The sequence below is a fragment of the Odontesthes bonariensis genome, chromosome 1 (assembly GCF_027942865.1).
Source record: "Odontesthes bonariensis isolate fOdoBon6 chromosome 1, fOdoBon6.hap1, whole genome shotgun sequence".
In the NCBI taxonomy this organism is placed as follows: Eukaryota; Metazoa; Chordata; class Actinopteri; order Atheriniformes; family Atherinopsidae; genus Odontesthes; species Odontesthes bonariensis.
Window position 1 is genome coordinate 37,876,839 of NC_134506.1, and position 27,249 is coordinate 37,904,087.

General features: G+C 38.6%; 1 protein-coding gene across 1 annotated transcript in view; it reads right to left on the reverse strand.

Moving 5' to 3' along the window:
* Window positions 1-23,663, reverse strand: part of luzp2 (leucine zipper protein 2) — a 188,624-nt gene extending 164,961 nt beyond the window's left edge. Inside the window, exon 1 of the mRNA XM_075472131.1 lies at window positions 23,436-23,663. Within this exon, the coding sequence (XP_075328246.1) occupies window positions 23,436-23,497 (62 nt within the window). The 5' untranslated portion in view covers window positions 23,498-23,663. The remainder of the gene's footprint in view (window positions 1-23,435) is intronic.
* Window positions 23,664-27,249: the final 3,586 nt, after the last annotated feature.

Sequence of the window (27,249 nt, forward strand, 5' to 3'; positions counted from 1 at the left end):
TTAATTTAAGCAGCAGAAATCCCCCGAGATGGGCCCAAAGCAGGAGCAAATAACAAGCTTTCTCTCTGAGATGACATGTATAGGAATCCCAAGTGAGTGCTTAAAACCTGCCCATTTGAATATCCACACCATTTCAACTGATAAATGATAAATGATGAAAATCAATATACACACATAGTAAAGGGACATTTTTGACCTTCTAATAGTTTCAGTTCAAAACATCATATCTTCCAAATGACCCCTGCACCTTTAGAGAGTTCCTTACACTAATTAAAGCTTGCCAGTTTAACCACGAGGGTTAAGGAGGTTGCTCTTTAACCACAATTATTGCACTTCTTGCTTGAGGTATCACTCCATCTCAACTGTTAGCCAACTGGAGGGCTGTGAGTTGAATGCCAAGTATCTCTGCAGCAAGAACCCCAGATATCATTCTGCAGTGCAAACACAACTGCCTTCACTCGTCAAAATATATTCTCGACCCTGTCTAAACAGATTACCTCTAGAGCTAGGTGAGCTTATGTTCATTTAGCAATACACAGGATGTGATGTAACCCTCATGAGTGTTATGAAACTGGTTGTAAATCAAACAAAATGTGATTTAGTGGCTTCATGCTGGGGGATGAGATAATCGAGGATAAGATTTAACCATATGCAATATCAAGTCCTGCTGTTATCGATGTTTCATTAAATTAGACCTATGAAACCTTTGGGAGTTTTCTTACAACATTTCTGAATTATCAATATCTATATGCACGTGAAATACACTTATCTTGTATGTATTACACAGTGAAGTGTAATGAATGGACTTTAATGTGTTTTTATCTGTGTTTTTATTGTTCTTACTATGTAGCACTTTGTGTGTTTTTATTGTTTCTAATGTGTAGCACTTTAAGATTTGTTTAACAAACAGAAAATGCTTTACAAATAAAATGCATTATCATTATTATTACTACCATAAATGACTTTGCATTCATATTGTAATTCTGTTACTGCAGTCTTCTTTCATCTTCTAATAATGAGAGCAAAATCTGTGTTTGGCCACGCTTGCATCCAATTTATTGGCTCCTATTGGCCACTTCCAAATCCAGCTGCCGAGCACGTTTCATATCTTTTATTCTCTTGTACTGCAGTGTAAGACAATGGCTACATTCAGTTTCCTACAAACACAGTAAAACACTATTATGAGGTACAGCACATATGGCTAAAATGATGATCAAATCTGAAGACTTGTTCTAAAATTGTTTGGCTACTTCTTTTTGTATCAGCCCCTAAAATCAAACACTAACACTGTTAGGATCTTGTATAAAAATTCACCCAGGAAGCAGATAATGAAGTAGGTACAGAGGCCAATCAGCAAAAATGGTTCAGAATCCTACGCACAGTGTTACTCTCTAGTCAGTCCTGGTTGCTGAATCGGAGCGTCTTGCCCTTTTCTTTCATCAGCATTATAAATGGCGTGAAGTCTAAAAAACAGCATGTACTTTCCAATGCTTACTATTACCTTGCTGACCTAGCTTGTGTACTTGGCATTAATTCAGCTATACAGGGAGTTGCAGCAGTAGGCACATAAACAGACTATCTATAAAGCCCTCCCTTTTCCCCTCCTTGTTTGTCCAGAATGCATTTATTTTTCCTCTACCAATCCTTGAGCACAAAACTGCACAAATGACATGAACATGCTTTAAAGCTTTGTATATAAAATGTGCTTATGTTGAAAAGGCAGCTCCACAAATTCCTAAGAGCACAAGATCATTCCTAATCCGGTTAGGTTAGAAGTGATATTTTATTATTAGTTCTACCCATTTAAGAAATAGGATTGTGCTCGCTATGCAGTGAAGCACTTATTCAAAGGAACCTGTTGTAACCACAGGTTGGGAGGTGTTGGATTAAGTTGTATAACGCAATCAGAGATCTGAGCAACCCAACATTATGCTTTAAAAAAAAAAAAGATTTCCTAATCCTCTGCCAAAAACTATTTTTAGTGACAATGGAGCACTTTTAAAGACATGGTTGGTAATCCTGTTCAGAAACACATTTTGTAATACTGGGTGAAATGGTCCGTCTATCCTGAGAGAAATCTATACAAGATGTATTTAGAAAAAGGGACGAAAATAATCAGACCTCTGTGGCAGCTGCAGGACTGAGAAAAAGCTGACCAATCCAAGATCAGCGGGACGCTGGTCTTGGATTGGAGTGCCTACAAAAAACCAGTCAGATGCCTCTGCTTTCTGCGTACGCCCACAGCCCTTTTACAGACAGCCGTTCCACTTCCTATTCGCCCCATTATAAAAAATTTGGCTGCAGTTCAGTTGATTTTCTCTGGGGGCGCTGGCGAGCGAGTGCAGAATGACCATTTTCCATAGGGCTGGCGCTAATAACTCAAAAAATGTCCCCGCTAGCGGCTGAAACCTGAAAATAATACTATGATTTCTGACAGAGGGATGTGGATTTATATCGAAAGTACAATAACCTGGGAGTTATAGCTTTCTGTTTTCTTACAGGTCTGGCATTTGCGAGTCAGTATCCGCTAGCATCTAGCTAACGGAATCTGAATAACGCACGGCTGATTACGACCGGCTGCTTTACGGCACTCGTCCACTGTGCCAGAGTGCTAACCTGGTGCCGCTAACAACAACCAAAGCTAAACCAGAGGCTAGTCAGAGAGTATGTAAAAGGGCTGTGCTGAAATCTGTAACTATTTGAGCTAACACCTCTCTGCTAGCTCAGCGCTAGGACTGACCATGCCGTAAAGTGATACCACATGCTTGACGTCACTCGGGATGCAATACTGACAATAAATGTGTATTTTAAACAAATCTAGTGAGTCTAAAAAAATCAAACCAAGTGCCGTTTGAAAGGATAATTTATCCTGCCTTTAGGAAAATTAAAATGAAAAAATATAAAAAATTCTATCAAAAGCAATGGCTGCATCTAAGGTGGATTTCATAGTACCACCATAGAGTTCGGCGTGCTCTGCACTGCTTCGTTGGCGCCCCTAGAGTGCAGTACCACCCGGAAATAGCCGCCAGTTTTCCTTCTCCTCATAATAGAGACTCTCTGGTACGCCCCCCTCTGTCGGCTCCCTGCTCTACCGGCTGACGGAATGGGGAGGGGGGGGGGGGGGGGGGGGGGGGGAGCTTAGAGGAGGGGCCACTTTCGAATCTTGCTAGCTCTCTTGCTAGCTCTCTAGGATTACCTACCATAGCTTTAACAGCTGCAAGTGTTTAATTTATTTCTTAGCAAACACTGAAAATGCTCAAAGGGCTTTTGAAGAGAGGATTTACAGATAGGTATCACAGTACTTTTAGTTTCTGTAACAGCAAGTGCAGGACATACATTTTTTAATCCCATGACAAACATCTTAACGCAGTCAGGGAATATAAAGCACTGAGCTTTTAAGTGATTCTTTGATTTCAAGGACAGACTTGCAGACTAAGATTTGCTCCTACTGAGTTGTTGTCAATGCCCACAGCGGGAGACACTACAGACTCTTTGTCTGAATGGAGGTTGATGCGGAGAAGACTGACAGGGTCATGTTCATCAAGGACAATTTTCCACTCTCACAGGTGACCATTGTTCACATCTTTTTAGACCTGTCAAGTTCCCAGCTTGGCACAGTTCTCAGACAGATCTTACACAGGAATGGCATTTCTCCTTTAAACGTTTTCAACGTTTATTGCTATAGCTGTATGCCGTGCAATAAAGAAACAATAAGTAGTGTATTGTATTCTCTGGTAAGGGTTAATTAGGATTAAAAATCTGACAGGGGTGTTTGCAATTCTTTTTTTTTTGTTGGGGGGGTCTAAAACTATATAGTGTTGCACATAATGATGAATCGAGTATCCTTAATGTTAACAATCTACTAAAAAAATTCTGTCATAAGTGACCAACAGTCAGAAGGACATCTTCAATTTTTTTTGGTTTTGATAGATTTGTACTGAAGGGATTATTGGTTATGTAGCAGTGTAACAGAGGTTATAAACAAAATACCATCTATCTATCTATCTATCTATCTATCTAGCTATCTATCGTTTTTCTTTCTTGAAATAGCCACATGTTGAGCAATGAATCTATTAAACTGATTCTGTGGTGAAAGTATTGAAAGAAATTGTTTATCGTTTTTTGTGTGACAAACATATAGCCTCTCTTGATAATTTGAGATTCACAAAACTCGTCTGCAAAATGTGGTCATGGTAAGGAACCTATCAAAATGCCTCAAGCGACAGAGAAAATTAGTCACCATGGCTGCAGGTCTGCCGAACCATGAACTTACAAATGTTTGATGCCACTTAATAACCATTTTCTAAAATTTCCGACAGTTAAAGCTCAGGTCCATTTGTAAAGAACCCAAACATTTTCTATGTTGAATAAAAGCACTGTTACAGTTTTGTCAGAAGAGGAGATTTATTAGTGAGCTGGATATCACTGGGAATGCATTATTAATAGAAATGTTATTTTCATCCCTGTACACACAAACAATACTGTAGAAATGTGGACACAGCTTGACACTAAACTGAATCCATATGGAAAGATCCAACCCTGGGGCTATTTTTAACTAAGTCTTGAAATTAATAGAAATTTGAAGTCTATACTGTTATACATTGTTTTACTGTTGTATGGGATGCATTGTTTCCTTGAGCACAATGGGTGGCTGCTCTTACAGAAATCCCATACAAAAGCATCAGCATTTATGAAGGTTTTACTGTGAAACTGTGACTGCCATTGAGAAAACTAACAGAATTAAACGATAAAATGAGCTTGTTCACGCATTTCCAATCAATCGTGCCATCATGATATGGAGTGCCAGAATGACAATTTATAGTTCTATGGAATTTGGTGTTTTGCTGTGCCTTTTGAGAGATTAACACCTGGACAAACAGGGCTCTGAACAGAGTCACACATCAGCAGAAGTGGTGGCGTAATGTTGTGATGTGTTGTGTTGGTTAAAATAAAGATATTGACACATTTTAATGGATTTAAAAAGGAGATTTTCCATTTGCCTGTCTTTATCAGAATCCTGTAATCCCAAAACTCTGCATTCATCCTCAGGGGACTCTACTAAAGCTCTTTAAAGCGGTGTTAATCCAAACACCTGTCATCAAATGCTAATTTGCTAAAAACAAATGCAAGGGGAGGTTGTTTGGTAGATCTTATTTAGAATCTGAGGTTAATTTTGATAATATGCCTCCAGACACTTCAGATACTTTCAAACAGGAGCAGTCATTGAATTCCAATGTTGAGCTTATGGATTCAGATCTGTATAAAATGTCCCCAATAACCTTCAGGATTCCCCAACCCATTATGTGTTTATACATTAATGTGTAACTGTGCCCCTATTAGACAGATTATAAGATTAGAGACACATTAAAATGCATCTGTAATCCCTATATCGAGGCAGGAAAGTAAGCAAGGCATGAAAACACTGTGGGTTAGAACACATGATCTATGCAAGGAAATTACACTGAATCTTTGCTTTGACATGTTCATCACCACTTTGTCATCATTATAAAATGTCAGGTAGCTTTTTCAATTGCAGTTTATTTAACACGTCATCTAATTGCAGCTGCAAGGACTTAAATTCAATGACAGCGTGCACATTATGCACACATATGAGTAGGGCTATGCAGCGCATATTCTTATATTTGTATATTCAATGTAATGGCCTTTTCTTTTTCTTTTTTTTCTTTTTTGGTGTGTGAGAGCATCAGCGCTCCTGGGAAAACGGTGCTTTGCAGCCAAATTGACATTCACTGGAGTGTGCCCCCGTCCTGTCATTTTGTCAACAGCATCACTGTGTGGAGCTCAGCCAAGCAAGACATCTGACAGACAGGCAAATGGGAGTGGTGGACTTGAGCAACATAACACCTTCTTAGTGCCCAGTTGTGAGGTTAAATGCACTTAAATACCAACAAAAAAAGAAGAAAGGACATATTTTGCAACCCTGGCTCCCTCTTTATTCTTTGACACTTGAAAGTTTTCTTGGGCGAAAAAATATGACAACAGAAAAATGTCAGATAGACACAGATTGATCAGAGAAGCAATCGTCAAGAGAGGGACATGCATGACTGGGTTTCCATTTGTAGCCAAAAAGTGGATCTGACAAAGGAAATTGATTGGAGTTACAAAACCTTCTTAATCCCGGAAGCATCATCAGAAGATCACCATTTCAGGGTCAGAAATGATCCCTGGATGTGCTCAAAGATGTTTATGTTTTTTTATGTTTTGTAAATCCACATTCTTAAACTAGAGCATTTTTCATCTCTGTGATAAATGTACAATGCATTACAAATGTTGCATTGTTATGGAATGATCAAATGTACACTGAAGAAAATAAAACCTGAAAAAAAGCTGAAAATACAGTTTTAATATCAGTCTGACATTAACTTCAAAGTGGTCACAAATCCATGCAAAATGTGGCTACTTTGACCAAAGCGTGTGAATTAATAACATCTGACTTCACATTTCCATATGACACTATACATATCTGTAGTGAATAAACAACAGTCTCCAAAGTGCCATTAAATGCTTAGGTCTGTAGGCATATGATCCTCAATGAATCTATAAGACAGAACTTTTTTATGAGATAAACAACCACTGTGGGCACTGCTGAAAGGCTTCTCGATTAAATGCCAAGTGTCACTGTGCTGAAGTCCAACCCCTCTACATACACATCGTACAGCACGCTTATCAGTCAGGTGTCATTGCAAAACACTGGAAAATCAGGGCGATAGGGAACTCAAATGGAACCACCTCTTGTCAGTCGAGATGGATCCTGACACCGGAATATGCTCAGGAAATGATTAGATAAAAATAACAGAATCCACACAGGCGTCTTCGAGGATGTGTGCGGGTGGCTGATAAAGGATTCAGATTTATGTAGCTTTCACCAAAAGAAGCAAATATTATGTTTCTTGAAAAATGGTACATGAGAGCTCGGTTGTGATGTACAGTTTACCCAGCAGAGACGGAATACAGAGGGGTTAATAAAAGACAGGAAATGAAAAACACAACACCAGTCTGGCGGATTTATGTGATGTCTTTGGAAATCAATTTCATCTCTTGAACATTGAATGCTTGTTTTGTCTGCCCTTTAAAATTGACAATACATATCTGTCAGTGACAGTTATGTGATATACAGTTTCCATATACTACCATGTATAGGAATTGCCATTTGTAGATGGTCTCATGATTAAAGCTTCCTAATCAAATGGGCAAGTTCTACATCAAAGATGCTTTTCTTTTTTTACATTAAATATTACTAACAGCATTGAAGCAAATTCTGGAAATTCACACTCGTTAAATCTCTGTATTTAATACCGATCAGACCTCCAACACTCGGTGACGTAGAACCTGCACAAAGGCTTACACCCAGTCCTCTGTAATGCACAAAACAACCTATTTGTGACAACTCTCCCAGCAGAACATGAAATGGCCCACAATAACCCAGAACTAAAACTGGACCCAGCAGAGAGTAATCACAGAGCAAATTCTGTCCACTTGAAAAAGTCCACTAAGTAGTTATTTCAAAAGAGGGTTGGAGACATGAGTCCCATTTGAATACAGAAAGGGATTTCTTGAATATCAGGATGTGTTCATGTAACACTGAATACAAGAGCTTTCTGAGGCAGATTTGGTTCTTTTTGTACTTCACATGAGTAAAAAGAAACTAATCAAAATTCAAAGAACAGCAAACATCCAACCACCCTAACTGTATAAATCTGTTTTTGCCACATAAATGTATCTATTCTTAACACTTTTCTGGTTACTCATCATCACTTAATCAGTGGCTTGAGGTACAGCATATGTATTCGTTGTTGTTTTCTTCGGTTTCCAGAACACATGCTACTATACATCAAAATTGCAATGTAGATTTTTATTCTCCATTTTGCACGAAACATTCTCTGGTAAGATGCACTTAGGTTTCACACAACTTGTGTTGTAAGAATGTGTACATGTACAGTTTAAATTTCCAAAACATTCGGCAAAATGACTGGAATTTTTGGCAAATCAAATACTGAAGGGCAGATATGGCTTTGTGTGATTTTTCAGTCTATTGTAACTTTGGGTTCCAAACTCACTTGACATATTAATGGATTATGCATTTGAAGACATTTGGCTCTGTGAAGTCCATTAATTCTAATCCTGGATGCCTCAAAGGGCATTAACATGATAATTTCCCAAGTCAAAAAAGGCCATTAATTAAGATTTTCAAGCATTTTGCAAACAAAAACATTGTTCACTTTCTCTATAAGTACATTAAACTTTAGATGTGACTCAGCCATGGGAGGTTTTTTGTCCACTCCGCTCATAAAATGCTTTGGTTTTACTATCAGCCAGAAAGCTAACATTATATAATTAAGATTCAAAACCGGAAACAGTGGTCCCAGAAGGCAGTGTCTCAACTGGAGCAGAAACAATACAAAGACCCAACTGATATATTGATGAAAAGCACCAACAAACAAGCTCCTTGTTTTTCAGATAAATGTTGGAAGCATGTTTTACTGCCCTGTACTATTTACTATTGTACTCATTTGTTCATGTCAAAACCAATACCTCCATATTCTCTGATCTTTTTAATGCTCTTTTAATAATGCCTGTGAGCATTCTGGTCATTCTGCGGTGAACTAATTATGGCCCATTAAACAGTGGAAAAGGATGAAATAAGAGGATAGGCAGATTACTGGTGGCAGCTTAATTATTAGACAAGTGGTCTGTGACTGAAAGAGGAATCCCATGAAAGGCTGAGAAAATTGGGGTGTGCTAGGTGAACATGCCCCCCCCCCCCAATCCCCATATTACTACTGCAGAGGTAGTCTTAAACAAGCAGCGAAGCGCTTCAGTGGAGCTACTAAAAAGAGGGCCACATGATCTGTGAGGGGCAGCTCCCTGGTGTGAAAGTGTGTAACTGTGAATTTAAAAACTGCTGTTGCTGTGAAAGAACATGTGCTTAGCAAATCCTCTTTGGTTGAATGCGAATACAATGGCAGCAAGAAGAGCAGGAGACCAGAGAAGCATTCAAACAGCAGGAAATATTTTCATCTCTCCAAGATTAAATGGCATTTGTACTTGATTTAAACCCAGAGTCCTTGAACCATTGCTGTCATAGAATTTCTGAGTTAAAGAACTGTAATAAACAAATTGCTAGAACTGTATTTGTTTGTCATAGAAATATATAAACATTCAACAGCATATTTGTTATAAACTATGTCTGACTACCATTTCAGTGCAACAAAAATAAGGTGTGAGTATATGAGTATAATATGAGTATAAGGTTTGGCCGATATGAACTAAAATGATGTCATTTGAATAATTTGATTCTATATGTTTTATTTGTTATGTTAAGTTTATTCATAAGTACTGTAACATGCTTCATAAATAAAAAAGTAGGAAAGTACAGGCACATTAGAAAAACACATTAGGGAAACAAAACAAAAAAAGCCACTTAGTCATTGAAAAGTCAGTTTTCAAACTATGGCTGCAAAACATTTTGGGACATTTTCGAAGAAAATATGAGTGGCATCTCTTGCTATTTTAGGCAAAAAGGGTAAAAAGCGTGTTCAAACTTGATGAAATAATATAAAGTTAAGAAGATACATACACTTTAGATTTATTTCAATACCCTGTCTGGCATCTACATAAAAAAAAAAAGAAACTGCATGCACACTGTCTTATTTGGCTGTAGAAGAATTTACTGAAAGCAGCTCTTCATCAACCCATTGAGACAACACTGACATATGCACAGTCACTGTGACAAAGGATGAATTTCTCTGTAAAACAAAAAGGCCGACCTTCCACTTATGACTCATCTCTGAAAAAAACATAAGCACCATGCTTGCAAGGACTGAGAAATTATCCATCCATCAATTTTCAATACCTGCTTAATCCAACTCAGAGTCGCTGGGGGGCTGGAGCCTATCCCAGCTTCTCAGTGGGTGAGAGGTGGGGTTCACCCTGGACAGTCTCCAGTCCATTACAGGGCCACACAGAGACAAATGAGACAAACAACCATTCATACTCACTCCTAGGAACAATTTAGAGTCAAGAATTAACCTCACATGCATGTTTTTGGGTGGTGGGAGGAAGCCGGAGTACCCGGAGAGAACCCACACATACACATGGAGAACATACAAACTCACTGAGCAATTACATGGCTGCAAATTACAACATTGAGCAATATCTGTGCTGACAGGATCAATATCTGGACACACAGTTATAAAACTCGTATAACTTCACCATAGCTTGATCAATATGTCTACGGTAATGTACCAAATGACAGCATGAGAATGATGTGACAGGTAAAAGGAAGCTTTAGCTCAATGTAAGCTGCCCAATTCACAATTTCCTTTTTCTGGTCACAGCTGTATGCCAAGGTAGTTTCAGCAAAGAAAAGCTTACTAAACAACTGGAAAAAACAACAGGCAAACCATTTAGGAAACACATGGGGAGACCATAAATATGTATGCATTGAAAAGAAAGCTTAATAACGGATTTAAAGGAATAACTTGAGCGGTAATTGAAAGTGCAAATGTCAGACTACTGGGACACTTATCTTTTAAAGTATTTGTCATAAACTTTAGGGTTGGGTGAAAAATGTATTTTAACACAGGTGATTCTTGCATTCTTTATTTAAATTAGTCTTTTGGGAATATTTCAAACAGCATCACAGATGGACTAATAGCAGCTGACTGTCTGTTGCATTCAACGTTCTGGACAATGTTTGCTTCTCCTGATGTTACAGCTGGGAGGCTTCACTCTGCCAGAGACGTTCAATTAATATCATCATAGCAGAGTTAATCCGAGAGATGTGTCTGATAAAGGTATAGACAACTGCTATTCAACTCTTCAAGAAAATTGTACCACCTTTGAACTTGTTTTGGTTTTCCCATCAAGCAAACTTTGCTTTTAACCTTATTTACAGAAAAAAGGAGGAATCTGTTTTTTCTTTCAAACCACAGTGTAACTGCACTGCAGTTAGTGGCTGTAGTGTTCTCCGCTGCAGGGCAATTCTGTGCTTATGTCTTTTTCAACTATTTGAAAAGTTGAAAAAAAACAGTAATTTTGTTTAGTGCTTGATGAACTATCAGTCACCCTCATACACTGCTGGGAAGTCAAGAGAGGCTATATGTCCCACTCATGTTGTTTAGATGGAAACTTTACAACAGTACTGAGCAGATGGGACAGGGCGACTGAAACTGAATGACATGCCACAATGTTGACTTGTGGACTTGAAATTGCGTACCGGTAACTGCATGGAGAGACCACACAGCACAAAACCATAGAGTGTTCATAAACTGTGAAGTGGCAAGTCATGGTAAGTCATATGTAAGTCATCATCCAACTGTAGATGGTCAAACAATTCATTCATTTTGTGCCAATCTATATCGCAAAATCAATCGCTCATTGTTAAAGGCGTCCTATAGATTTTGTAGATCAGAATAAATTAATTTCCTTCATTAATCACCATCTAATTATGTGCCAAATGACTTGTAAATATTTCTATGTCTTTATCTTATTTTATCTTATATTTTCAATCTTGTAATTATAGCTGCTGGCCTCCTTGAAAGTTACAAAACAAATGTTGGTTATTTAATTACAAAAAAAAGCTTTTCTTATCAATACTGTTATGCTGTGGTTAAGACACAGTTGCAGGGACTTTACTTTTGTTTCTTAAGCTAGTTGGTAAAGTCTTTGAAGTACGTTTTAATCAATTTTAGGAATTTCGGAATATAGGGTCAAGATAAGAAGATAACCTGAACCTGTAAAAAAAAAAATCCTTTAAGGGGAATCTGAACTTAAGGTTTTGCGCAACTAGCCCCAAATCTAAGGGAATTAGAAAATAAGGTAAATAATTATGGTTGAAAGCAGAAATCTGATGACCATGCTGTTGCATTATTGCAATATAAAAGAAAAAACAGAGGAGGAACTCATGTGATGGAGAATGTCAATCCAGGACATTATCAGACTGAGAGCAAGAACAGTCTGTCAGCAATTACACAGAGGGATATTAAAGAGGGGTTGCAGTGCATAAACCCGTCATTACAAAGATGAGTGCACAATTGAGAGTTCAGTGGTGCAAAAACCATAGGCTCTGGTCCCAAGACATCTGAAAAAGGGATATAGTCAGATGAGTCTTCCTTCATCATACTGTCCAGTTGATTAGGGGGCATGTCTGGTGCACAAAAGGATAACTGCCTGTGTACTTGACTGCTGCAGTAAGGGGATGCCGTTTTCCCCATTAGAGGGAGAGGTCACAGCAAATGATACATTTTCCTAAATTATCGCTGCGGTCCTGAAATAAGAACATTTTTATTCTGATGGGGTTGGTCTCTTCCAGGATGACAATGCCCCAGTGTAGTAGGCATGAGTAGTCACTTAATGGCTTGATAAGAATAAAAATTATATAAATCATTGGCTAAGGCCATCTCAGTCACCGGATCTCACCAGAGGCAGCAGCCATGAGGGACCCTGAACCAATGTCCTGGACATGGCCCTGCACTTGCATAATGAAAACACCAAAGCATCAGGTATCTTAAGGAGAATGGTTTTTCATCCCTCAAGTATGGATACATTAACTTGTTGAATCAATGCCAAGCTGTGCTGAAGCTATTCTAGTGGTAGATGGCGGTTCAACTTCTAACTCAGACACTTTCTGCAGATTTTTGCCTTTATCACAGGTTTATAGCTTGTGTTTAATCCATATTCACAATTAAATTGTCAAATGTCAGTTGTCTGGTGTGATGCATTTACAACTGAAAATATCCTCCTAAAACATATTATAGCGACGGGTGATAAGTTAATTATTAAACTATTAACTTAGAAAACACAGAGGAAATAATATTAGGTACATTTTCCACAGCTTTAGACAATTAGCATTTGTAATTAATTTGAAGTTGATTAATTTTTATGTATTAAAAGCAGTGTTGCACCTACATTATTAACTGATAAAAATCTCATGTTTATCAGTGACATGTTTGTTACTTGAGATGAATAGTAATTATCTTCTAAGACTTTTAAGACCAAGTTAATAGAAGGTCAGATAAGTTTCACAAAATAAATCAAGCTTATATTCTATTAAATTATATGACTATTAAAGTACCAAGACTTGTTTTGTTAAAGGAAAGGTTATCAGTTTTGTAAGGTCCACTGATTCTTGTCTATTTCTTCAGTCAAATGATTTCAAACATCCTTGGTTTTATATTAAGTGAATATCCAGATTAGAGTTTGGTGCTGTTTAAGTAAGAGTTCCTGGAAGTGAAGGCAATCTATAACACACACTGTCAGTGTTTAAAGAATCAACACTGCTGTCATTTTACATGTTTTCAGAGAACACAGCACCTGCAATGTGGCCTTGAATTTAAAACACATGGCGACTCTCCAACCCGCACTGATCTTGGTCGTTTTAATTACTTTCTCATTTGTAGGAGCCACCCAAGGCTCTGTTTATTGTGGCCCACTTCATTACTGTCATGAGGCCTGTGTGGTTTCCATGGTGTGACCATTACTCTATGTCTTTTGAATTTAAATTATCATTCACAATCTGATTTGTAATTTGGACATTACAAGGCTGCACGGATATCTTTTTGTCTCATTTTGAGGACCCCACCCCTGTAATTAATCTAATCCTGTCTCTCCTGTAAATGTTGTTTAATGGTATGGGAAAATGGGAAAACTGGAAGAATTTTCATTCCAAGTAATTTTCATACTTACAAAGGTGTCATGTGTAATTCTCTGTAATGTTTAACATGTTGATCCTGAACGCTGCTCATTTTTATAAGTCAGTGTTGGACTCGGATTGGTGCTTTATGTTATTTGGTGACCTCACCCCAGTGCACTATAGGATATGTGTTGCCGGAAGCAGTGGCGGTTGGTCAATAGAGGGCGCTAGAGCGCCGCCCCTCCCGTGAATCAACCATAACAAATATGAAATTAATTATACATTTGTACATTGCGTTTTTACTCGTGCAGTGGTGTGATAGACTCTGCTGTAGGCTACATGCCACTGCCAGCAACCATGAAATGCTTTCGACTTTAAGCTAGGCTTGCTATTTGCTATTGGATATAAAGCCCTCCTCCAGGTCGCCGGTAACACTGGAGTCTATGAGAGCTAGCAAACTTTTTTACCGCGAACAAGCAGAGGCAGCTTTTCATTGGCGCATGAAAAATTGATTCTAGTTCGCATCTCTGTGCGCCCAGACCAATGGCAGAGTTTTCCATATTTTTTATCTTAACGTGATTGGACAATTCATCGAATCAATCACGTCCATCAAGCAAGCATCCGAGGAAGCGCCGGGCTCTCAGGGAAGAAGACCACAGACAGTAGGATTGCTGCAGAGGTGAGTCTCTGTTGTAGAAATGAGTTGTTGTCCATTTTTCAGTGCAGTCAAGTCAAGTCAGCTTTATTTATATAGCACATTTAAAAACATCAGAATTGATCCAGTCTTCTATATTAGTCCTCAAAACATTAGACACACCTACCTTTTAATGTGGTCTTTGTTTTTCCTGAATATTTGTACATTTTGCAATAGAATAGGAAATTCAGAACCATCATCCCTCCCTACTATTATGTTGTGGTTATGGTATAACATGTGGTCTATTCTAATTACAGTAGCCTATATTTCTTTATCTATTCTGTCCCAAAACTCTTTATTTAAGGTCAACAATATCCAAAGTATCTCTCTAATTGTATTAATACTTGAACAATGGTCTAGTTTAGGTGGTTTTTAGAATTTGTGTGTTGTGTTCTGATTGTGAGGTGCTATTTGACCCGTCATGCGCAACTGCGCCCCCCCAACAAATTGAATCACCAGCCGCCACTGGCCGGAAGACATACACCTGCCAAAGAGTTGTTGTAATTACTGCCAACGTTGTTAATAAAACTTGAAACTTGATAAGTCTGGACAGTTTGTGCCTGCCAGCAATAATTTCCAACACAAAGTAAGACATTATGTTGCAAAGGTGAAATTATAACGCAAAGCATAGAATACCTAGACTGCTCGACTACAGGCTGCAAGATGGATGTTGACGGAGTTCCCCCACCGCACATGAGCTGGGATGCGGGCAACCTCCCCGAAGCATGACGCAGGTTTAAACTACAAGCGGAATAGATGTTTTCGGGTCCACTGAAGAGGAAGAACGAGGAGGAAAAGTGCAGCTACCTTCTCCTTTGGGTCGCAGAAAAAGGTAGACATTTATAATACATGGTCATTGACTGAAGATGAAGGAAAGCTACTAAAAACATATTACGACAAATAGGAAGCTTATGTCATGCCAAAAGCAAATGTAATATTTGCTCATTACAATGTCCAGGAGAAAATACAAGCAGCAAATGAGCCATTTGAACAGTTTTTGACGGAACTAAGACTGCTTGTGAAAGACTGCGCTAACGCCAACAGTGAGGAGATGGTCAGAGAAAGCAAAGTGTTCAGCATTTATTCACCTGCTGTGAGAGAGAAATTACTCAGCGTTGGATCCGAATAAACTTTAGTCAAAGCTGTTAACATTGCCAGGTCCTATTGTCCTATGACCCGGCAAAACAGCTAAAACTGCAAGTTGATGCATCCAAATATGGCTTAGGCACTGTATTGATGCAGGACGGGAAACCCATCACTGTCTGGCAGCGAGATCAACTCGAAAAGGAGCTGTATGCAATCCCATTTGGCTTCAAACGTTTTCTTTACAATGTGTATGGTCAGCATGTCATTGTGGAAAGCGACCACAAGCCACTGGAGTCCATCATACAGAAACCACCAGCAGCAGCGCCTCCCAGACTGCAGAGACTGAAACTTCAGCTCCAGAGATACAGCTTCGTCATCGTACACAGACCTGGAAAGGAAAAACCAGTGGCAGACACACTGTCAAAGCAGTCACCATCTGATCATGACAAAAAGCTCAGTGAAGGAATGGACATTCAGGTACATAATGTGTACAGCAGCCTACCTGTTAGTGACATCAGACTTCAGGAGATCAAAGAGGAAACTGACAGAGACACATAGCTGTCTATGCTGAAAAAGATCATATATGATGGATGGCCTGAGGACCGGAGAAAATGCCCACAGATACTTACTGAGTTTTGGAATCACAGGCATGAATTATCAGTGAATAATGATATTGTATTTAAAAGAGAGAAGATCCTCGTTCCCACCTCACTACATACAGAAATGTTGTCACATGTACACACAGGACACATGGTCATGGAGAAATGTAAGCAGAGAGCATGTGACATACTGTTTTGGCCTGGGATGAACAAGGAGATTGAAACATGGTCCAAAGCTGCAAAACATATCTGAAGGGTCGCTCTGCAAACATCAAAGAACCAATGATCAGTCACCAAATTCCAGAGAGACAATGGCAAGTTATTGCATCAGATTGTTCACTTGGAACAACGAAAACTACACGGTAACTGTTGATTACTACAGCAGATACTTCGACCTTGACAGATTAAGCCGCACCACATAAAGTGCTATCATCCAGAGACTGGAAGCGTCCTTCGCCAGATATGGCATACCTGAGACTTTTATATCAGATAATGGTCCACGATATGTGTCAGGGGAGTTTGCAGCATTTGCAGATGCATGGGGCTTCACTCACACCATCCCAAGCCCACACTATTCACAAAGCAACGGCCTTGCTCAAAAGTATGTGCGAATAGCCAAAGCACTCCTACGCAAGAGCAAGGACGACAACAAAGACATTTATTTGACTCTTTTCAAATACAAGAACACACCTATTGACAACCTTAAATCCCCAGCACAGTTGCTTATGAGTCAAGGGCTGAGATCCATTCTCCCTAGTGCTCACCACCAGCTGCAACCTGAAGTTGTGAACTGTGAAGTGATGCACAAAAAAACAGAGATCTACCTCAGCAGAGACAAAATAAGTATTATGACAGATCTGCCAAGCCACTGTCAAAGCTACATCCAGGACAGGATCCAGGAACTTAATAGACCTGCAGTCGTCATAAAACCTGCGGACACAGAAAGATAATATCTTGTACGCACAGAAGAAGACAAGAATATCGCCACAACAGACACCACCTACTTGAGACCGAAGAGTCACACAAAACACTCAGCAATACTGAATCTACTACTCAAACATGAGTAGGATGAGCTGTAAAAGCCAACACACTCACTCCCATACGGAAACCTACTCTGGACGAGAAGTAAAGCCAACAACATTAATGGACTTACAACAGTAATTGTAATGCAGAGAACAATTACTTGTAAGCAATGTTCAGAAACCTGTATGTTTTTGGTAATTTGCAAGTCAACCAGGTAAACATGCATAAAAAAAAAAGGTTCTGTTATATTCCACAATGTTGAAGAATGTCCTACACATCTTTGATCATTTTCAAAGGGGATGTACTATTCTGTAAAATGTTTAACATTTTGCTCTTGAATGCGGCTCATTGCTATCAGTCAGTGTGGGACTCAGATTGGTCCTTTATGTTATTTGGCGACCTCACCCCAGTGCACTATGGGATATGTGTTGCGGGAAGACATACACCAGCTGAAGAGTTGCTGTAATTGCTGCCAACGTTGTTATTAAAGGTTAAAACTTGGTACGTCTGGACCCTTTGTGCCTGCCAGCAAGAATTTCCAACACAAAGTAAGAAATGATGTTGCGCAGGTGAAATTGTGATACAAAGCATAGAAAAGTCAGTGAGACCTCTCTAGCTGTCTTTCCTGATGTATTTTAGTTTATCATGCCTCAGCTCATTTAGATTATGGAGCTTTCACTCAACAAATACATAGCCTTACTTAAGGCAGAAATTAGCAACTATAGTCAAAAATAATTTTTCCTGACAGTAAATACCTTCAACAAATAACATCTGAAAAAAAAAAGTGGTTCCTCTGGTTATTCCAAGAGCTCCTTATGCAGTTTGTCAGGAAGAGTACCTACCTTTTGTCAATTACTGCCACCTTCATAGTTGCCATGTTAATCCTCCGCAGGGAGGGGCTCTTAAGGAAGAGCTGAAGCACAGCAGAAAGGGAGGGAAAGAGACCTACAAGTTGTATTCATCAAATAAATTTCAAGCTAAGTCAACCTCTTCCTTAGGTTAAGTTCAGCCTCACCAACTTTTCTTGCCACACTATACCACACACCTCCACCGAGAAGGTGTCTTGCACCAACGGGGCACCGCAGTGGAATGTACTATCTCTGTTTCTCTGAACTCTGAACGCCTCAGTCTTACAGCACAACTCAGAGTCTGAAAGAGATGAACATTTTCCATTAAATGTTGGGTGTATAAGTAATGGACAAGAGGCCGAATACAGGGAACTTGTTGACCACCTTTTGGTATGACATAAGAAGAATCACCTTATCTTTTTTGGGGGGCTTTTTTATGCCTTTAATGTTAGGACAGTTGGAGAGAGACAGGAAGCAGGGGGCAGAGAGAGGGGGGAGACATGCAGCAAAGGGCCGCTCGGAGCGGGACTCAAACCGGGGCCAGCTGCAGCGAGGACTATAGCCTCTGTATGTGGGGTGGCTGCTTAACCCACTACGCCACCGACCGCCCCAGAATTACCTTATCTTGAATGTAAATAAGTGCAGAGTCATCTGAGTATATATGGAAATGACAAAACTCTGAGTTGTACTGAAAGTCTCAGGTGTGCAGACTGAAAAGAAACTAAGACTGTACAGATGGAATAGAAATTAAAAGAGGCAGCAATCACTTTGTGGCATGGTGAAAACATTCATCTCATCTTGATGCAAAGAAAGGAAAATGAGATGACTGTGGGTTTTAGAGGGGTCAGAAATAACACTATTTCAATATTGGGATATGAGGTGGAGGTGGTGGAGGACCACAGATATTTAAGAGTTGACCATGACAACAGACTGAAGTGGAAACGCAACACTGAGGCTATCAGAGTAGACTCTACATCTTGAGGACGCTTCGGTGTGACCCTTTGATGTTTGCAGCAAGATGTTACGGACACCTTCTATCAATCTGCGGTGCAGAGTTCAGTCTGCTTTGTACTTATCTGTTGGGGCTGCAGAATCAGAGCAATTGAAAGAAAGAATAAAAAACTGAGCAAACAGCTTTGGAGCTGATTATGCAAAGACGGATGTTGCAAAAGTGGTTCGACATAAAGGACAGAACTGCACCACTTCTACATAACATAATGATTAAACAACAAAGTGTGTTCAGTCAGAGGCTTCCTCAGCTTTGCTGTATCAAAGAATGTTCAATGTTCAAAGAGGTCATTGCTGCTCATAGAAGTAATTTTACACAATTACTTACAATGACTGATAACCAATAACTGATCTGATTCTTTATGCTGCAAAACACATATTGGGATTTATAAAGTATCATTCAATTCAATTCAATGAAAGGAAAATCATTATATTGTGCTCTGCACCCCTCATTTACTTAGGTAAGCCTGTTATCACCAAAATTGTAAACATTACACAGGAAAAGAGGTATCTGTATTACCCTGCTAAACATCCGTAGTCAAACCAATACAAGGACATCACTATCCCTGTCTGTTTGATAGCAACATCTAATTCCACGGCTGATTCACACTTGAGCTCTTGGCAATTCTCACTTTCACCACTGCCAGGCAGCATTTGTGAACAACTTGACTGATACTGTATGATAGATCAAGGCTGTTTTTTGTTTTGTTTTGTTTCACTAAGAAAAACAAGAATCATGCAGTGAGCACATGTACAATAAAATATCAAAAAGAATTTCTTTCAGCTGCAAAACATCCAATTTTATTGTCACTTCTAAGAAAATATTGACTGGATGTTGATATGATGGTCTGTGTTTCCAAATATGCAACACATTGGGTACATCTAAGGCATCTGTTGTTGAGATCTTATACATTCCACTACAATTCACAAAGAGAACAGTTGGGCAACGATATGTTGCACTCAGCTCAGAAAACTTTCTTTGATATGAAAAGGCACAAATACTAATCAGTGTACTCATGCATTAAGCTGCTTTTAATGTAAAGTCTGACATAAATTAAAGAGAGAGTCAATTTCATTTACAATAAAGCCAGATTTATAGGTAGCTGCTAATTTATAAAACAATTCAGCTGCACTGTATCTATAATGCAAAGTTCTCTGTAGTCCTTTTAATTGCGGTCCAAAACACTCATGAATATTTGATGTTGTGGGGATCCCACCAGATATCCCTGTTTCCAAGAGGAGTCTGCTGAGGTAACAGACATCAAAGATAGTGTCAAGACAATGTGTCAGATGTATTTAAAGAAACACCTGAAAGGGAATATTTGAAAGTGTATAAAGTTGGAGCTGTTTGATCTGTATAGAAGGTGGAAAAAAAAAACAGAAGCCAAATTCAGAAGAGCAGGCTTACTGTTATAGCCTCCCAACCCTGAACCGGAGGTGGACAGTCATATCTCATGGGGCTAATGTCAATGCAGCCTTGTGTTCTGCCTAAGTACCAATTGATTTCTGCAATGACATATGGCAATGCACCACTTATACAAGGTCTGAGAAATTGACTCAATTCATAAAAACCAATGGCTTCTCTATCAAGCTCTCTTAGACTGGCAAAATAAATAAAATAAAAGCAAAACCATTACATTTCTTGCAAAGTAGATATCTTTATGCATAACAATTAGTCAATATCGCCGATTTAGCATTCATGATGATACTAAGTGAGCCTATGGTATTATAAGGCTATAAAAATGAGTTAAATGGAAACCGAAGGCTTAACAAAATGCTGCAGCAAACATGAAAATTGTCATGGATTCAATTTCAATGACTCTCATTTTTCAAGGCGACTTTATCTTGTTGCTCGATTAAAGTTGTACTTAACATATGAAATGGATTCTCTCACACAGGACTGATGAGATGAATGGTGAATCAAGTTAAGCGAGCGAGATCAATATGAAGACTAAACAGTTGAAGCCACAATTCATTTTGCTGCGGGGGATGTACCTTGCAGTGTCTTCAGTGTGACACTATTACAATAAAAAATGAGGATGCCACAAATAGTAAGTGTAGATTGGACCCATGACCTCCAGAATAAGTGCAAAATATGAAAGGTGCATGATGGAAACAATTTTCTCCTTAAAGTACCACCAGGATAACATAGAAAACTGTTCTATAAAAGAGCACTATTGCAAGGTTCCACTGAAGGTTAACGACAAGAAACAAATAAATGAAGCACATATTTTTTCTTAAAATACATCATAAAAAATAGATTAAAGAATATAAATGTCTGCACAGCTTTTACTTATATCCAACCATATCTGCAAAATCAAAACAGGCTTAATTCTAAATACTGTATATGTCACTGCCAACTGCCACTTTTGGATCAAAAGACAACATAGCTAGATATTATTCCACTTCATTACCGCTGGCTTTTAAAAGAAAAACTGATTCCGTACTGTACATTTGTTAGTTCCACCAACAGACATGTCATTGGAGAAGATGGAGAGTACAGTTGTTATTGGTTAACTATTTTATCTGCTTGGTTGATTTCTTATCTGAATCAATCAAAGGAAGCTTAGAGAGACGATAAATCTATACAAGGAGCAAAATAATGTCGGGCTGTCTTTGTAGACACTTCATTGCTATCCTTTACATTGAAATGAAAAAAACATGACCATTTAAAGACTTGAAGATCCTTATTAGACACACAGATGCTACAAACTATCTTAAAAACAACAACTCACGGACAATTAATGAGCTAACTTTTCAAAAACTCAAGTCAGATAATGACAAAAGAGAAAAATATAAACTAAGGAAAAAGTTCTGAAAAAGCTGGAGGAGCCTGAAACGATTACAATGTGACTTTCCCCCAAACATTGTCTTTTTACAACATTTTAATATTTGCTGCTCATATCTTGAGCTTCCCAAAGGCAAGATGGGCAGCTGTGGCATTGCAGTTTAGAAACTGGCACCTTTAGTTTTGTTTTCTAAAACAGATAAAGATTCATAGCACCACACTAGAGGTATCACCTTTGCCTGGAATAACCTCTGCCTCCAACGACACACAGCCTTTTGAGCACATTATGCTTTAAACTGACTTAAGAAACAAACCATCTAATAAAACTCTGATTATATCTGTGTGGTCTGGTAATTGCTTTTCATAACTTTCCCCCTCAAGAGGTAGCCTACAATCTGTGCTGACCTGCCAAATTACCATTGTAATGCCGCCCTCTCCAATTAGCACCCCAAAGAAAGATGAGGGCACACACTATTCAAAAAATAAAGCTTATAAGACAAAGAGTATTTCAATTAAACACAAATTACGCAAGATCATGAATGTACCTGAATAATATCATATAAAATACAAGGATAAAACTGAATGTTTCCACCGTTTGAGAATAAAAAACTGTGGATGTGTTGAGGAGTGTATGAGTACTTAATTTGCAGACAACTAAATGCCAGATGTTCAAACATCAAGTCAGACCTTAACATGACTCATGCATCATCACATAACCTCTGTTGCACTGACAAATACTTAAGATGTAAGCAATAACCTTGAATTTCTCCAAAAATCTATTGCAACTCCAAAGGTAAAATCAATGATTCCATGTCCTTGCTCGTGTTCAACATCACATCAGTATAATGTAGGTATTTGTCTATGTCTCTTAAATTCTCAACAAAACCCATACTTCAAAGCCATTGTCCTCTCTGTGACTGCTTTCCTCACCAACTGCATTCTACTATTTCACTACAAAAAGATGACAACAGTATTAAAGTGCTTGAGGAAATGAGGAGAAAATGAAAATCCAAGTTTTATAATGCGTGTCTTTTTGTCTCGATAGTACAGTCAAAGCCCTGAATTCCTTCTCACGGCTTTCATTAAGGCAGCGGTGTCAGGCGCTGGCTGATAATGAGGATGATCTTATCAATGATAGAATTAATCAGTAAAACTTCCTTTTTTTCACATATTTCTCTCTTATTCACCCTTCTTTCCCATCACTACCGTCAGCTTTTTTCAAAGGCTAGTTTTGCAGATAAGTACATATACAGAAACACAGACAAGCACCTGCTCTTTTTAAGGCACTGCAACACAAGTAGCCTTGTCTTTTCTCTCAGTTCCCATCACTTCAACTTGCCCCCCCCCCCCCCCCAGACCAGCAGGCAGCAAAAGTCCCAAAAAGCAATATTGCTGCTATTCAGGAGGCATCGTAGGAGGAAGATTCAGTGAATAAAGCACCACAAAAGGACAACTGTCTCAGCCTCCCGCGAACTGAGAAAAATAATAGCCTAGTTGAACAGATAAGCCCTCCTTCCTCCTTTTAAGTATTTCAGTATACAACACGCTTAGCACAGAGAGCGTCTGCCAGGATAAATTAAGGCTTCAGGATCTGGCAGGACTGAACAGACCTTCAGATTAGTAATCCAAGATTGGCTAAGGCATGCTTTTCAACCTATACTCCCTTTTTTGTTTCAGAGTCTCAATCAGGGTGAAACTGAAAGAAAAAAAACCTCTCCTCTTATTTATCTCTTACCTGGTGTTGAGGCTGAAAGCTGGACAGAGAAGCAGTAAGCAAATAGCTTGAATGAATTTCATAGCTGTCTCACACTCCCGATCCTTCTGCCTTCTCAGATGCTTTCTGCCTTTCCCCTGTGCCTCTCTCCCTGCTCTCTAGCTCTCCCCCTGGCTGCCTGGGTTTTTTAGCGCACTCTCAAACACACACGCGCAAGAGACACACATGCAGCGAGGCAGACAGATGCAACACAGTGGCTCGGCGAGAGGGAGGATCTCTGGCTTTAAATAACACAGGGACACGGACTGACTTGGAAATGGAAAAGAGTGGGTGGGGCTGAAATCAAGAGAGGGAGATGTAGGAGTGATATGATGTCAGCGCCCATGCTGCTTCAGCTATTGGTGAGAGGCATTTTTGCCAATGTTTGGTAATTGTTATGTCCCCAACAACACACTTCTCAATTCATTCTGTTTGGGTTCTTGCACTCCGGGAGCCTGTGTGGAGATTCAGGGGAAAATAATAATTATTAAAGGAGAAGAAAATGGCTCAGGAAATGGTCAAGTGTTTGGTAAAGTCACAGCTCAGTTCAGGGAAAGCACAGTAAAAGATTTATAGTACTATTATTGATAAGGTTCTGGTAAATAAAAACCAATCACCTCCCTTTACAGGTGAAAATTCCCAAACTGAAATATGATTGTGAAGCAAAATAGTGTTTTATTTTCAGCTTTTTATCAGTCTTTATTAGATTGAATGTTTTATATCTTGTGTACCATTTTAAATCACAGGTCTAATGATATAATAGAACAAATGCAAAATAAAAACAAACAATAGTGAGCTCAACTGGTTTGGTTGTGTGATGGAAAAAATGTCTCAAATAAGTATTAAAACGTCATACATTTTTTTTAATTGTAGAAACATTAAGTAACCTCAGCATTACTTCTTGTGGTGGGGTATTGTAACATCCTGGGCTAACTAATCCCATGTCTTGTGCAAAAAAGAGGGTTCACTTAGCTACCACCTGCAGATCAGAGTTGAGAATAAAAGCCACAGCCAGACAAGAATTGTTCCATGGTGTGTGGTACTCTAAGCTCAGTTTGATGTGGATACTAATGTGAGCTCACAGGCGAAGTAATATACACTCCCTCATATGATAGAAACGTGCCGCAAGAGTGTACGAAGTGTAATTTGTTAACAACTTTATGTTTGCATGAGAGCTCAGAGCTGTAGAACAGAGCTCCAAGACATACCATGTGGAGGAGAGGGGTGGAGTGGAGTCAGTGGGTCACTCCACATTCTAAAACCAGTTGCTAAGAAATCATCAGCATATTTATGGTATTAAAGGAAGAATTGTACTGTGCCTCTGTGTTCAACAAGAGTGCCACGGACATTTCATTAAGACTTCAGAAAACTGTGAGAACCTGTGAAAAAGGGGCAAACATGACACCTGTAAACTTTAAACTTAAAATATAATAAATACACTCGGTCACCTTATTTAAATTTGAAAAAAAAAAAAAGATAAATAAGGTAATTGTATCTGTGCTGCACTCTATTACAAACAACGTTTTATCATATAGGAAGTAATGGTTTAAGCTTTTATAATCATGTTACACAACATCCCATTTTTTTTAAGCACAACGGGGTGTAATTGGTTATGTATAATGAAAAGCCAATGTTAAAAACGAGTGAAATCTAGTGTTGCAAAGTAAGGCATATACCTTTCATTCCTTAAAGTCGGCTACATTTTGACAGTGATGGCAAAGTAGAAATGTGTTTGGTAATGAAATCATCTCTTCCCCAGATTCACTCACTCTGTGAACTGCTCTGAAAATTCCAAGTTAACCTTGTAAAAGTAAGAGCAGCTCAAGAACAAAATGTTGAGCTATCAGAGAATGTTTCAACTGAGACCTACAGCCATGTAATACAGGTAGAATATTAAGCAGTCCATACAAAAGGTAGAGGTCACACACCACAAGCATGATAAATGATTTCCATTACAGAAATAATCGAGTTTGGAGTCTATTCTACCCTAGTAGTAGCCCATTTCCATACGAAAAGATTTCCACTCATTTATTTGCTCTAATTAGAAGTTCATGCATGGAGAGTCATTGTGACCAGTTGCGATGAGTTTGCTGGACCATAGTTTGGCTTGGTTAGCAGTCTCAGTCACATCAGCATGGGTTAGGGTCGTAGTCACACAGCTCTGAGCCAATTTGTTCAACATCTTAACACAATGACAAATATTTACCATAAGATGAGCATCAGTCGTTGATATTGTGCCAGATTACATGTGAATAAACACCCATTAGCTGAGCCTGAATGTTTCATCAATTAATTTGTGTATTTTGTTTACAAATGCTTCATTCAAAATTTAGCCTTAACAAAATGTTCTGATTTAGTCAAAACCACGTATTGCTTCATTTTTTTTTTTTTTTTTTTTTCAACGTGTTTACAACAACAAAGACATTTCAAAATTCTTGCGGCAGTCTTGAATAAAAAATAAGGTTCCATTTTTCCGTCAGTTTTACTTTGAACATGCCAATTTCTTTTTTTTTCTCCAAAAGACAGTAATTTACGCTGAGATCCCCAAAATCACAACATCCATGTTGACCCTCTTGCATTACCTATAAATTCAAATGGCTGGTATTGAGCTCCGTTGTGCAATATGTTAATCTAAGTGCTATTTTTTCATCCTACCTTTCCTCCAATCATTTCCAAATGACTATAAGCAAAGCGAAAATTATAAACATCCACAAAGTAGTGAAAAATAAATCTTTGGCAGGCGATTTTCATTATGTTGTTGATATAGTAAAAATAAAAAAAATACTTGTCAGCTTCCTGTTCCTACTGTGATCAATGTGGACAAATAATGAATCCCAGATTTAAGCAGCTAATCAGACTCAAGATGCAAGTTGATCTAACAGAAGTTCTAAGCTGCTGATTCACTGCGCTTTGAAAGGGAACATGTTGGTCCAGTGATTAGCACTCCAGCCTCAGAGAAAAGATAGCTGAGTCTGCATGTTCTCTGGGTGCTCTGGTTTGGTTGTAAGGGCATGTGAGTCTGTCGCATGCCAAGCAAAGAAAGTTAAACTCCAGATCTTCTTCTGCCAGATTAACCAAATCCAAGTTTAGATTTTGGTTTAGGTTTGTTTTGTTTGTTTTTTTGGTTTGAGATGCTAGAATTCAAATTCAAATTTTTACTTTAATGTTAGTTTTTAAGACAGAACCTCAAACTGTTACTGGGAAATAATTGTATTGATAAAACAAGAATATGCTTTACTTTTCCACAGCTTAATGTTGTGTCAAAGTTCAAAACAATTCATAATACATACAAGGGTTCTCTGGGAAGGAATGGCAAACACTGGCTTTAGGGAAATGTGAGCAGATGACTGTTTTTCTATGGAAATAGAAACTCTCACACACTTTGGCTGGGTTGTATGGCATAACTGTGGGGAATTTATTTAGTATGACTTTGGTGTCATTGTAGGAATAATTTACTCAGTGTCGTTTTGCCAATAAGATGTAAAGATTTTTAAGCAACTGCTGAGTGAAATGTTTACAGACTCCCTCTTTTGAACTTGACGCAACTCCCCAAACTTGACTCAGGGCAAGGTGACTGAGTCTTTGAGCGTTAAAACCATATATTCTGTTGTAGAATTTAGCATAAAAGAGTCATGACTGTTCCTGTTTTCTTTGTGAATGAGTTTCTTTTTTAAAAAATATTTAAAGTTTTAAAGTACATTCACCAGTGGAACTTTCAACTTGCATTTGTCTCTTCTATTTTGACTTCTATTTTTCTACTTTTACATCTACTTATGTATTCTAATGTCATTCTATT